Genomic DNA, 14,584 nt, shown 5'->3' with positions numbered 1-14,584 from the left:
CCGCCGGTCCGGAAGGAGGGTCCTGCGGTGGTGCTCCGTCCCTCTCCTCCTGGTACTGCCGGTGGCTGGTGACGTGTTCTACGTAGATGTCCCTGGACCACCGGATGGAGTCCGAGACCATGAGGCGCTGCATGAGCTTGGCGTAGCGCCGACCCACACCGCAGGCCCAGAGCACGGGCTCGTTGCGGGGGTCCCAGGCGCCCAGGGCTCCGACGACCAGGGCGTGGACCTGTACGTCGTAGCCCTGCTCCCTCAGGGTGTCGGCCAGGGGGCGTACTTCTCCTCCTTGCGGGCTCGGGCGGCGTGGAAGGCCGGGCTGCGGTTCTCAAAAGGGACCGTGACGTCCACCATGACGATCTTTTTGTGATCCTCGTCGGTGATGACGACGTCGGGTCTCAGCGGGCTGTCGGTCCCGGGGATGGTGCGGTTGACGGCCACCGTGCCCCGGTGGGCCGGGATGGCCTTCACCAGGCGGTCCTGGACCGCGTTGTGCCTCAGCTGCCAGGCACGGGAGTGGGGCTTGCATCCGCAGAGGACGTGGGGCAGGGTCTCGTTGACGTACCCGCACCTCCTATCCATAACTACACCTATCCATTACACCTATCCATAACTTACAGTACCAAGATGTTACATGCCCTTAAACAAAATCATCGTAAACAGCAGATTACAACCTTTCCAAAGGTACCTGACATGGCCTGTCATGTCCAAATTATTGTAATTTTGTGATATTGATATTAAATAATATTATAAATGGTCACCCCTAATTCAGACAGCATCACAACATGCTTATATACAGCACAAGAGACAGAGCACAGGCTGGAGATGTCACAGTAAAACTCAAGTTCTTGTCATAGTGACATGCCGGCATAGTCCCTGTTGGTACCAGAGAGACACTACCAAGAGGGGAAGCAAACCACATGATTCAGATCCCAACACTTGCAGCCTCAAAATAAAAGAGGAACAAAAACGAAACGTTTGTAATGCTTTATTTACAGTATATATCAGTGTGAAAAGGAGCTGAATGGAAGCTTTAATAATCACACATATGGAAAAGAGATCCACAAATTTTGAATCAGTTTTCTTAACAGCACTAAAATAACAACTATGGCTGGGGTATAATATATGGAATTAATGACTTACAGACTCGCTTTCAGTAATATTTTATAAATCTCTCTGTCCCTCTCATGTTCATTTGTCTTCTCCCTTTTCTTTCATATTGTCTATATTTACTCATCATTTTTCTAGCACTCCTCTCCAACTCCGGTTTGTCTCCCCCTCTCTACTTTAATCCCTGTCACAGGTATTTCCCTCTCAGATTCTATATTCTTTCCCTTATTTTATGCTTTCTCTTCCTCTCTGACTGTTTTCCCTTCCCTCGTTTCATTTCTATTTTTTCCCAGTTTTTGCAGGACTCTCCATTTATTCTTCTTCTATTTTTATTCACTTTTTTCCTTGCTTCTTCTATTTCCTATGGTTCAAAACACCCTGCCCCTTTCTGTTGCAGTACTGACAACCCCAAAAGTTAAATAATCATGAGTCAGACATCAGAAAGTCATGAGATAGACCCAAAATTATAAGCTTTTTAATATAATGTTGTCTCTTGATTTTTGCCCTCCCCCAGCCTTGTCCATCTTCTGTGTGTGTGTGTGTGAGATGGTTTCCAGCTCTTTCATATCTATAGAAGAAGGTAACTTAGGTTTCCATTGCCAAAGCTGTCAGTGGGAGGCCCAAATGAGATCTAATGACACAGGTTTGTACAAATGCTCCCTGCTGGTGCAGAGTACCAAGGTTCTCCCCAAACCCTATTTAATTATTTCTGTGTCCCTGCCACCCCCACATCTGCCTGTTCCCCAATCTACCTGTTAATTCTGGACTCCAATTGCCACATCTGTCCCTCAGGGGCCTCCTGGGACCACTTTCAGCTCCAGGGATTCTTCACCCCCCCACCTCCTGATGCTACAGGGTGGGAGAGGGATGAGTCCCAGAAGTTATAAATCATGGAGTCGGGGGCCCTTTTTCCATTTCCAGTGGACTATTTTCCCCACACACAGATACTGCCTTCATGACACTGTCTGAGATGGGATCCCCAGAGTTCTTCTCAACCTTTGGCTTCTCCACCTCAGTCATTCCCTGGTTTGACAGTACGGAGTTTGACTTTACAGAGTTTCCACGTCACAGAGATTCCACCATAAAAAATCTGAACCAAGACAGTAGTCCTCTAGGGTCATAAATGTTAGAAATAACCAAACAGATTGTCCCGGGGATGGATTGGAGAGACAGAACCCTTTATTGCCTGCTCGTTCCACCTTGATGCTGCGAGTGAGCAATGAGGGGGTTACTTTACAATTCTTTTATCCATAACAGTATGTAAATGTATACATTTCCAGCAACTCCCCATAGACCCTTATTTTGTTACATTGACCCCTATAAAATGAATATTAACAACTACATAATTAATATAATTATACCTGCTCCTGTTTGTTGTTTACAGGATTACCATACAGAAGTCAGGCACATCACCTTGAAACTTACTAACATTCTTTAAAATATACTGCATGCAAGGGAGGGAAAGAAGATAATGCTGTATTCCCACCAAAGACCTTGAACAGAAGGGAGAATAGTTATTTGTTAGTCTCATTTCTTGTGCAAATGGCCAAAAAGGGAGAGAAAGAAGAGAGATAACAGACTCTAGCTAAAATTCATACCAAGTAACAGAAACAAGATTTTGCCTGTGTCATGACTCCATTCCCTGTAGCTTAGGCCTGATTACTTGTCCAGCTTTTAACTCTTTACTCTCCTACAATAAAGACTAGGATATCTGAGGCTAAAAAGTCTGATTTTTTCAGGGTCCCCAGGGGGATATTCACCCCCTCCCTCATCTCAGTGACACAGGCTGACCCTGGATCCTTTCCCCACCCAGAACCAGGGCCGGATTCTCTCCCCCCAGAAAGATGCCGGTGGGAAAGTGAAGATCAGGACCCCATTATTAGCATCAAAAAATGTCACCTGCCCCCATTCATAGTCCAGACAAACCTGAATCCTCCTAGGGACCCAGACTAGGGGCAGAGGGATTTCTGGGGAGGTGAGAGCCCGATACTTACCCCACCAACACATTACAGCCCAGATTCCCCCTGCTGGATTGTGGCTCATCCGTCCCTTCTGCCTCATAGGCTCTCTGGCGAGCCCCATAGCCCAGCATCCCCCACCCCCAACTCCACCTCCCAGTAATGTCTCCCCCAGGTGAATCCCTCACAGCCCAGCACACAGTGATCAGCAACAAATCTCTCAGGCTTGTCAGGCAGATCCTGCCATGTGTCTCCCCATCTAGCACTTCTCTGATCCGCAGACAGGACAAGTTGGGGATGAGCCGTGTCTGGATCCAGAGTCACATTCACTGGGGGAAGAGAGAATCAGAGTGTTAGAGGCAGAGCTCAGTCCTGCAGGGTCGGGGAGGGGACCATTTCTCACACACCCCAGAAACCCTGTTCTAGCTGGGATAGTCCTGGATCCCAGGGAGCTGCCTCTGTCCTAGGCACTTGAGGTTGTGCAGAGATGCCACTGCAGTTCTCAGCCTGTGTAAAGGGAGCTTCTCATTTGTTTGCAGAGCTGCAGCTCCTTGTTTCACCTTCTGCAGCTGTTCCATTCCCAGCAGCAGACACACAACCCAGCAAAGAAGGTGTCAGAAGCTTTTAATGAGGAGAAAGGAGAGAGAAAGGAGGCAGCAGATTTCAGATCTAAACCCCAAAGGGAAGCTCCCTCCCCTAAATGCATCTTCCATTCCCAGGCCAGGGAAGAGAGATGAAGAGGTTACATTGGGAAAGATTTGCTCAAGACCAGTAAGCAGGAAGTAGGAGCTGGCACTGGGTGGAACAGCTCTAACCCCAGAAGAGAAAGAAGTGGGGAGGAGGCAATACTGGAGGGAGAGAATCCCTAATCCTCTAAGCCAGGGGTGGGGAACCTTTTTTATGTCAAGGGCCTGATGGCGGCCCTGGCGGCGGGGGAGAATTCGGCGGCGGCGCGGTTTCACGGCGGCGGCGGGATCCCGGGGGGGGCGGGGGGCAGTGCCCGCTGCCGAAGTCCCCCCACCGCCGAAAAGGGGCAAACGGCAGCAGGGTTTCGGAGGCGGCCACTGCCCCCCCACCCTGGAACACTGCCGCCTCCGTGAATCCGCGCTGCCGCTGAATTCCCCCCCGCCACCAGGTCCAGACCAAATGATTTCGCGGGCCTTATACGGCCCGTGGGCCGGACATTTTCCATCCCTGCTCTAAGCAGTAAGCATCTCCAATGGGACAGCCCAGTCCTGCCCAAAGGAAAGGTAGGATTCTGGAGAAAAGCCATTGAAGCTTCCCAAGGGAAAGGAGAAGGAGGTGGCACCACTGTGGGAGAGATCACTCATTCATCTGAGTTGAATATTAGAAAAATATTCAAGTGCCAATTCAAATGACAAGGTCAGAGTTAGAGGTGGTGTGTGCTGGGCAGTGAGAACAATTATGGTTAATGGTGTGAGAGTTGCTTTCATGGGAATTTTCTGTTAATTGCAGGAAAATCTCCAGAACTATCTCTGTTTGTGATCCCAGAGATTCCCCCTTCCCTGCTCCAGTTCAGATGGCGGAAAAAGGTCAAAGAGGTTCATTCTCTCTGATTTCTCATGCCATCCTAGGAAGATCTCTCTGTCCTGAGACTAAGCAGAGATGCTCTGGCTGCTCTTTTCCCGACTACTGAGAGCTGCTGCTGCTGCTGTGGCTGGAGAAGCTGCCTCTGTACTTCCTTCCCAGCTGCCTCTCCCTGCTCCCCCTGCTGGGGCTGCTCCTCTGAGGAATAGAGAGAGGAAGTCTGGAACCTGAAAGGTTCAGGAAGGGGAGCAAGAGGAGGGAGGCAACAGATAAAAACCCTGGGGGAAGATCTATATGAGCCCAACCTCCTCTCCCTGGCCAGGCAGATGAGAGGGGGACTTCCACGGAGGAAAAACCACTCAAGACCAGAGAGTGATGAGTAGGAGGTGGCAGTGGGTGAGCTGTCCATTTCCCAGCCTGAAAATGCAGGAGGAGGTGGTAGAATCAGAGGGGGAGCCTCTCCCAGCCTAGGAAGAAAAGAGCAGCTCCAATGGGACAGCCCACCCAAAGGGAAAGGTTGGATGGTAGAGAAGCAGCATGGGGAAGACCCCTTACGTGGGGGGAAAGGAGAGGGATGTATCAGCCCTGAGGCGACTGGCCTCTCCACTAAATCCTTTGAATTAATATGTTAGTGTGGGTATCTCTGTTCACTGGGATCTGCATGAACTCAGCCTAAAGGATGGACTCGGGGCTGTCTGTGGGACCTCAGCTTGGAACCTCCTTAGTATTTCACGTTTTTATTTTTAGGGATGTGTCATGATGGGTGCAGGTTTGGTTTGTAAATGTAAAGCTAATCTTCCCCTGAAATCTCACCCTGTCTGTAGGGTCCTAGGGTTTCCTCGCTTCTTTTCTCCACTTCAGAGTGCAGAACATCTGGAAGTGGAAAGGAGAAGAGATGAGATTTCCTGCTCTAGTATTTATAGCAACATCCCCACTCTTAACAAACATAACTTTGTTTTAATTGTGAGAGAGAAATAGATGGAGGAGGACAGAGACACACTCAGGGGGCTGGAGTGGATGACTTTGCAGGATCTCTTCCAGTCCTACATATCTATGATTTTTAATAGAAGTTAATCTGAAACCTCTTATTATCTCTGTCATTCAGGCTCTACAGAGCAAGGGACTAACCATCCATTAAGCCTCACAGTCATCCTCAGAGATCTGATTTCTAGGATAGATATCCTTCTCCCTCATCCTCCACCTCTTACCCTCCAGACCTCGCTCGGTTTGTCTTGTTCTCCTGTTGCATTTTATCATAACCTAGACCCAGCTCCTCAAAATACAAGCACAAATTTAACTTTACACACACTTTGGGCCTGCTAACATCAGTAGGATATGGAGACTTTGCAGGATCTGGGATCTGAATTATAAGCTCTTTGGGTCTGTTTACTGAATGTCTGTCCAGCACTCAGGACGATGGGACCCTCTTCCTTCAGTAACTGAAATACAAACAACAACATTACATAGATGGGAGAACTGAGGCAGGGATAGGGTTGGCTCAATGGGCCAGGTTCACCCCTGTCCTGGCAAAAGAATGTAGTGGAGCGTTTGCAATGCCCCTATTCAGTAGCTGCAGAGGCTGGCGAGGGTAAGGGAGTCCTGGAATCAGGAAAGCAGAAGCAGGACTGCTTCCAAGACAGGAGCAAAGCTGGACCAGGCCTACAGCAAGGCTGGTTACAGAGCAGGGACTAGTCTGGAACATTGCTGGGTGCAGGACAGGGTGAGGCTGGATGCAGGGCAGGGCCGAGCTGGAGCTGGGCTTGGCGTGAGGCACAAGAGGACAAAGACTCCAAGTCCACAGGCATGTGCATTGTGATCCACTGCTCCTGTGCAGTAGCCGGGCTTAAGAGCAAGTCACCTGACTGCCTTAGCCAATCAGGTGGTTCTGCTATGGCCCACCTGTGCTCATTGACTGCCTGGTGACTGAGCAGGCAGCTGCAAGAATTCATTCCTAAGAGGCAGAGCTTTCCCGTGGCCACAGCCCTCCATCCCTGCTCCCGTTCCCCGCCCGCCTCCAGCCTGCCCATGCCCCAGTTCCCCTCCATTCCCTGCCCTCCTGGGAACACTCCTGGTGCCTGCAGCTGTGGGAGAGGTTTTACTCCTTCCCTTTAGCTCCTTTGGCCCAGGCCAGCAGCCAGATGGGGCCAGAGCACAGTGATGGGCTGGGTCCAAATGTCAAAAGTGGCCTTTAATTTAGATTCTACATTTAGGTGTCAACCTTTAGCTGCCTGGGGCCTGGTTCTCAGAAGGGCTGGGTGGCTGCTGTCTCATTGACTCCAGCTATGGATGCTGAAGAGCTGTGGAGCACCTGCCCTGCTGTTTTGTAGTTGGGGGAGATAAACTGAGGCACCAAAAGTTCTGGTTTGCTTACTCCAGATCACAGAGTGAATCAGTGTGAGACATCTTGACACCTGGGCCTCTGCATAATTTCATAGAATCATAGAAAGGGATCTCAAGAGGTCATCTAGTCCCGTCCCCTGCACTCATGGCAGGACTATGAATTATTTAGACCATTCCTGACAGGTGGCTGTCTAACCCACTCTTTAAAATTTTCTTGGCCTATCCTCAGAGGTTAAGGAGAACAATTTTTTTCCCTCCTCCATGTAACAACCTTGTATGTACTAGAAAACTGTTATCATGTTCCCTCTCAGTCATCTCTTCTCCAGACTAAACAAATCCAGTTCTTTCAACCTTTCCTCATCGGTCATGTTTTCTAGCCCTTAAATCGTTGTTTTCCACTATTTATTAAATGGATACATAATCTGTTTGTGAACCAACAGGCCCGAGTCCATCTCCTCCTACAACCTCAGAGACTCAGCTTTATTTCCCTTCCAGATTCTTCTTGGTACCTTTGAACTTCCTCAGAGTCTTTGTAAGCACAATATTTTTATGTGCGAAATCACACAAAATCTTCTCTAGCTGAGGAGAAATCTCCCCTGGCGGCTGGCACTTCTCCTTCTCACACCTGGAGAGAAACAATTCCACATTGTTATACTGCAATCACTCATATGTTATAATTTCTTGTTAGTAAAAGTTTCTGCTCCCATGGGCCTAGAGTTAGAATTCCTTTATTTCTCCCAGTCCCAAAGCAAGTGCAACACAGGCCATGGCAGTGCAACCTTCCTCCCAAAGGTCCCATTAATATTCTTCAACTCTGGCCTGGAGAGACTGGCTCTAGGGCTACAATGGGATTGAGTCTCCATTGCCAATTCACTCCTCAGCTTCCATGCACCAATGGACAGGAAGTTCCCATGTCAAGTTTTGTAGACATTTGTCCTCTAGTAACTAGCCTGACAGATCAATTGCCCCATCCTCGGCTCATTCAGCACAGGTCTCCGAACAGTCCTCATATGGTAAAACTCTTGATCATTGCTGACCTGGGTTGAATTGTAACCAGTGACCTAGCAGTGAAAGACCCATATTCCAGCCCCACATTCCTAAAGCAGCCAGTCCTCCAGGGATGTCATATCTCCAGAAAACACATTAGGTTAATCTTTCCCATTCATTAGCTAATTATAGAGTCTTCTATAAAAGGGTGAGAGCCTAACAATTAAGTCCATCAGTGAGATTTGTATCCAAACCGTGACCCTGCCCCACGTATTTTGCTGTACAGCCCTGGAGAGTTTTGGTGTTAACGAGGTCTCTGAGTCCTTTCCCAGAACTGTGAAATATGAGGGGGAATGAGAAGGAGCCATGTACCTGCTCAAGGTGCTTCTGATGTCCTAGAGAGGAGGAGAGAAAAAGAATCTCAGTGCCACATGCCACACATTGGAAATACCAGGGAAGGGAGTTTTCAAATCTGGGGGCAGGGGGCAAAAGCCCCTGCGCTGACCCCAGGGCCATGGATGGATTCACTGAGTTAAAGGGGCTTTTCCACCTTTAATATCTGAATCTGTAACTCTTCAAAGAGCAATAATTACCAGCATTTCTGCAATGCACACACTGAGTTACACTGTTACCTCTGCTTGCTGGACTGTGGTGCCCATGATCCAGGAGTTGCCCTGTCCTTGTGTTGGAATCTGGGATGTTTTTATCTGAGTCTCACCTGCAGGAATTCACTCACTGGCTTCTGACACATCCCCTTCATCTCACTGATCAGCTCACTGAGATGGGAAATCTCCGCAGAGAGTTTGGTGATATTTTCATTCTCTATCTTCACTATCTCCTTGTACAGCTTTTCCACCTGAACCAACAGGAGTCGCTCTTGTTCCTCCAGGAACTGCCGCAGTTGCTGAAATTCAAACATAATCTTTTGCCTCTCAGTTTGTGTTTGTTTCTGTAAAAAAAAAATAAGGAAAGGGCAAGCCCAGGTCATGGAGAGAATTTGGGGTCCTTTTATGGAGGGCTGAGTGTGCAGAAGGGAGAATTTATTTGTAAACAGCAAGACATGAACTGGCACCTGACTACATACACCCTATGGTTAGCAGGGAGAGGATTTTCTAATACCTTCCCATTTGACCCCAATGTATCATACACTCATGGACTCATAGACATCATGACCATCTAGTCTGATCTCCTGCACATTAAAGACTGCAGAACTTCCCCCGCCCCCACTCCTGTAATAGACCCATAACCTCTGGCTGAGTTATTGAAGTACTCCATGTGACGCTGGCTGGATTAGGAGGACCCTTGAGGTGTATTCAGGAGCTCTTATTAGTCCCTTCTACATCAATCTTGCGCTGGGGGTGTCACGCTGGCTGGATTGGGGGAGGGCATTTATTATGTTATTTAACATCAATATGTCAAAATCATAATAATTCATGTGAGATATGCCATGTCAGGTACTGTTAGCAAGGCTGTAATGTGCTAAGTAAGGTGATAATGTTTATGTTCATGTGTTATATGTGTAATGGAAGTTATGGACATGTTTGATATATCTGTATTTCAAGTTGTGCTGTGTCTGAGCGACACCCCAGACAGGATGGCTGCAGAAATAGCCTGCTTAATGGCCCATTAAGAAGTTCACCGGTACAAGGGGTCCAGGGGGGAAGCCAGGGATATACCTGATGAGTCACCAGGACTTACTCATGTGACTCTGGACTCCATTTTGGTTCCTGTAAAATTCCACAAGCAGCATGGCACAGACCGAAGGACATAAAAGGCAGCTGCACGACATCCATTTTGTCTTTCAGTCTCTGTCTTTAGTCTACTGTCTACCTCTAGATCAGCTCATCTACAAATTAACTGAACTGAAGCTGTGAAACAAAGGACTGAGACCCATTCCGGTAATGGATGTACACCAGAAAGACTATACAGGCCTGCAAACTCCACAATTCTTCTAGAAACCTGATATATATGGACTTTCAAATCATGTGTATGTATCTGATTGCTTTAATCATTTAACATTTCTCTTATACTTTGTATCTTTCCTTTTATAATAAACCTTTAGTTTTAGTTACTAAAGGATTGGCTGGCAGCGTGGTATTTTGGGTAAGATCCAAACTTATATTGATCTGGTACTGTGGCTGACCCTTTGGGGTCAGGAGAAACCTTTTTGGTAAAGAGCATAGAGTTTTAAATAACTGATCTCTTCACTGGACCTAGTGGCTGATTGGGAGCCAGAGACTGAAATGCAGCAAAGGGGGCTGTGTATATTTTTATTTTGTCTTCTTGCTAACCAGTGTGGGGAAACATAAGTACTGTTTGTGGCTGGTTGGGAAGTCTGACTTCAGTGTCACCCACCAGTGCTGGGAGAATCTGCTCTCCTTTTGCAGACTGCCCTGACCTTGGCATTTTCAGGTGGCTACCCTAGGCACGGATGGGTCACACTCCAATCTAGATTTAAAGACTTCACATTAGAGAGAATTCATCATTTACCCTAGTTCAGACCAGCAAGTGACCTGTTCTCTATTCTGCAGAGGAAGGTGAACCTCCCCTTCTGCCCCCAGATCTCTGCCAATCTGACATGGGGGAAAATTGCTTCCTGATCTCAAATATAACAATCAGACCCTCAGCATGTGGGAGAGACCCACCAGCCAGACAGGGATTTTTCTATGCCTGTCATAGTCAGTATATTGTGATATCAGTGGTCTCTGAGAATCCAGATTCAAAGCAGCAGGAAACAGGCCTCAGCACTAGAGCTGGATGGCATTTTTTGCAGTAAATTATTTTTCAGAGGAAATGCACTACACTGCAGTGCTTTGAAATGGCTACACTGAAATGTGTTGTGAATTCCTGTCAATTTCATCTCACTGTTTTGGTAAAATAATAATAAAATAATAATAATAATTAATAATAAATGAAATTAAAACAAAGGCAAAACAAAACAAAAATACCACTAAAAATTTCTGGAAAAAAATGTTTCATTTAAAAAACTTCTTAATTTTTTGGGGGATATTTTTCAGAATTGAAAGGATTTCCCCCACCACCACCACCAATTTGGGGGGAATTTACAGTGAATAACTAGATCCATTATTTGCCAAGCCATTCTGAGAACTCCATTGACACAGATGCCAAAGGGAAAAGAAACAAAAAATTCAAAAAACTACTGCAAACCTCAGGCAGGGAGCTCTGCAGTGGATACACTCAATTCATGTTGGGAGGATTTTCCTCAAAGCCAGAAAATCTAGAAATGAATTCATTAACTAACATAAAAAGCGCAGATTCTGAAGAAGAGGATGCTGCCCTTCTCCAGGGAGAGGACTTATTCATGCCCTGGGCAGGTATGCATGCATATGTGCACTCTCACTCTCTCTCTTTCTCACTCGCTCACACGTTCCCGTGATCATGGAGAAATACACACAAACCCACATTCACCAAAGCCACAGAGGACTCTGCCTAAAAACAGACATCCCACTGCATGTCCCTGCAGATTAATGACAATGGGCACCTACTAGATACTCCTGGCTTTTCCATTCTCCAGCCACTTTAAATCCCAGGAGCTTGTCTCTCTCTTCCCTCAGAGTCTTCAAATGGGCCTGAAGTTTTTTCTGCAGAAACAGAAATGATCTGGGTGATTGTATTTTTAGGGGTGAGAATGGGGGGCTATTTTTCCACCAAACAAAATGAGGACTGGAGAACCTGATAAGTTTATGATATCAGAGATACTGAGAAAGTGAGTCTTATAAATGGACACTGGGAATGTTTTCTATTCAGACTCTAAAATTATGAGGTCCTGTTTCTCCATTGAAACAGCATGAAGCTGGTGTCATGTCTTGGTTTGTTGTTTCACCTTGTGAAATAATCTATCTTTGTGAAAGTTTAACTAACAAAATGATACAAATCTCAGAAGCCACCAAGGCTAGAAACATGGGGTGGAATTCTCAAAAGAGCCCAACTCCCATTGAATTTCACCCCTGAACTCCTGTATTGGTTGGACAGAACTGCTCTAAGCCCACGTGCAAACCCCATTAGATGTGTTGATTTGTGTTACGAACAGTTGGGGTTTGCCTGATTGCTGTCCTAAACCTTTTCAATAACAGTGCCCTCTGGGTAGCTACCCCTTAGTCCCTAACAGAGTGCTCAGAAGCCGGGATTCTGGGAGATTTCAAAAGGATGCATTGTGAAACTAGTGGAACCACTTTGGATGGTCCTTGCCCACATACACAATAAAACAATTCAGATTGAAATAGGTCAGCATCGTCCAGGGGTTAGTTTTGCTGCAATCCAGTCCAATCCCAATGGTATTTGGCATGGACCTGCACTGTTTGGAACCGTTCAGTGTGTGGACTCGAGGTGCTCAAGTCCACTCAGTGTTTAGCACAGTGGCCTCCGTTAGTGCAGACCAGCATCTGAGTTTAACCACTCATGGACCAACATGGGAATTGAGAATCCCTGTGGGAAACCTCATCTCCCTGCTGGGCCTGGGAGCTTTATCAAGGAATGTTTCCCTTCTAATGGACATGTTCAGTGTTTGGCAACAGCTTTGCTTAGTGGTTAGGGCATCTTTGGGACACCTTGGTTCTGTTCTCCAGCTCTTCCATTGAGCTTCCAAGTGATCCTAGGCAAGTCACATCCTCTTTCTGTGCCTCTGTTTCCCCCCCACCACCACCACCACTTTTTTATCTGTTTGTCTAGTTAGTTAGGTTGTCTGCTCAGGGAAAGGATTGTCCCTCACTGTGTTTTGTGCAGGGCCCAGCACAATGGAAGTCAGATCTCTTTTGGGGCCTGTGGGGGCTACTGGGAGGCAAACTGTAATAATAATAAATACTGTGATATAAATCAGTAACAACAGCTTGTAACTACCCCTACTCCAGTCTGAAGGCAACGCTCTCACATAAATTGGCCTACAGCTCTTTTGATTGAAACCTCACTGGTCATTTAACAGTTTCGATTCTGTAGATAGCTCCCTTATTTCACCAATGGGAGCTGGTTTGGAAAAGGATTCAGCTTCTCAGCTAAAACTTTCCCACATCAGACATCTTTAAAGTTTCTTTTTTTTTTTTGGCCTTTCTTGCCATGCTGCAGTATCATTTACGTTTTAAAACATCTTCCATACAATAAGGCTTTACAGAGCTGAGTAACATACACCAATCGTGGAAGGCAAAAGAGATCAAGTGTGTCAGGCAATTTGAGTTTAAAGTAATTTATAATTACAGTCCAAAGTTATTACACATCAGATTAGACAGTGATTCCCTACCTTGTACTCCTGGCCAGCCTCCTCTATGGGAACCAAAGTGTGAGCTCTGTGAGCCTCGGATCTGTCACATATCACACAGATGGGGCTTTGGTCCTCTTCACAGAACAATTTGAGAGGCTCTTGGTGTTCCCCACACACTCTTTCCCTGCCTGCTTCCTTTATCACCTGTAAACTCAGCTGTTTGGCAATTTCTAGAACATTTGCCAATTGCCTATTTGGCCTGAAGTTTCTTTGTCGCACAGTTTCTCTGCACTGAGGGCAAGAGATGTCTGTACCTGATCTTTCCCAGTACTGGGTGATGCAAGCTTGGCAGTAATTGTGCCCACACTCCATAGTGACAGGTTCTCTGAAATAGTCCAGACAGATGGGACATGTTGCCTCATCCTGGAGGCTTTCCAAGGGGCTCCCTGCAGCCATGGCTTCCTCTGGACAGTGAAACAGCAGGATTAGTTTCACTTTCCTGAGTTCATATGCTCCTCCTACAGCAGCAACTGGGAGTTTTCTTTCCTGGAACTGACTCATGCCATTTGCTGAGCTGGAATGTGTCCTTTGTAAAAGTTACAACTCCAGCTTTTGTGAAAAAATGTTCCACTAGGGCTCAGATCCTGCAATCAGCCCCTTGTGCTGCTCTGGAGGGTCACAGAGGCTTCACTAGGGCATCAGTATTAGCTTATAATGATGAGCTTGCAGGAGCAAGGTTTGTGTGTTTAAGGAGTGACATGAAACAAACTGGAGCATGAGAAGACTGCTTGGAGCCAGCACTCTATGAAGAGAACCACAGGAGTCATCCTGCCTTTCATGGGAAAAACAATGAGTTCTGGGAAATATAAGGAGAAGCAAAAAGACATTTTGTCCCCCATTTCCTGAGGAAACCCTGGGCAGGGTCTGGAATGTTCAGGAAAACCTGGATCTTGGTTACAACTGAAAGGCAGCAGCAACGTCGAAGACTGAAATCTTGGGAGATATTCCAGAGAATTGGAAGCAAAGGGCAGTGGGGAGTGGCCAGTTGCATGATGTCCTCAGTCTATGGCAGTTGCCTCTATTGATTCCAGTGAGACAATTCCTAGAATGCCTAGATCAGGGGTGAGCCCTGACTTCCTTATGAATTTTGAGTGTTCAGCAGCATTCAGGGTTGGGCCCTAAGTATTTACCTGTTTCCCAGTCTGGTTACTATGGGCTGAGGCAAAGGGACAGTGTTACTCGGGGTTCCTCAACCCAGTAACTTTTAGTCTCTGCAAGCCAGTATCAGGACATAAAACAAGGGAACACAGTACATCTGCCTACTATAGGCTGGCAAAAGATGGGTCAGAACCACATGCTTATAACTTAAAAGCTTTAAGGAGCCCAGCAATCTCCCTTGGAATTATTTTCACCAGTCTCCACTTATTAGTCT

At 46.8% G+C, this 14,584-nt stretch overlaps 1 protein-coding gene across 1 annotated transcript; it reads right to left on the bottom strand.

Annotated features, from left to right (window-relative positions):
• Positions 1–350: 350 nt before the first annotated feature.
• Positions 351–13,608, bottom strand: LOC137159336 (zinc finger protein RFP-like). Its single transcript, XM_067557495.1, is given in 8 exon segments — positions 351–3,192; positions 3,195–3,394; positions 5,427–5,486; positions 7,463–7,578; positions 8,313–8,335; positions 8,659–8,889; positions 11,447–11,542; positions 13,192–13,608. Coding segments are annotated over 8 exon segments (1,455 nt in total). The 3' UTR covers positions 351–2,880.
• Between the last annotated feature and the right edge of the window lie 976 nt (positions 13,609–14,584).

Source organism: Emydura macquarii, unplaced genomic scaffold (genome assembly GCF_026122565.2).
Source record: "Emydura macquarii macquarii isolate MOO-44397 ecotype Brisbane River unplaced genomic scaffold, CSIRO-AGI_Emac_v2 contig_1859, whole genome shotgun sequence".
Taxonomy (NCBI): Eukaryota; Metazoa; Chordata; order Testudines; family Chelidae; genus Emydura; species Emydura macquarii.
Note: the sequence above shows the minus strand (reverse complement) of the source record. Positions and strands in the feature narration are given on the sequence as shown.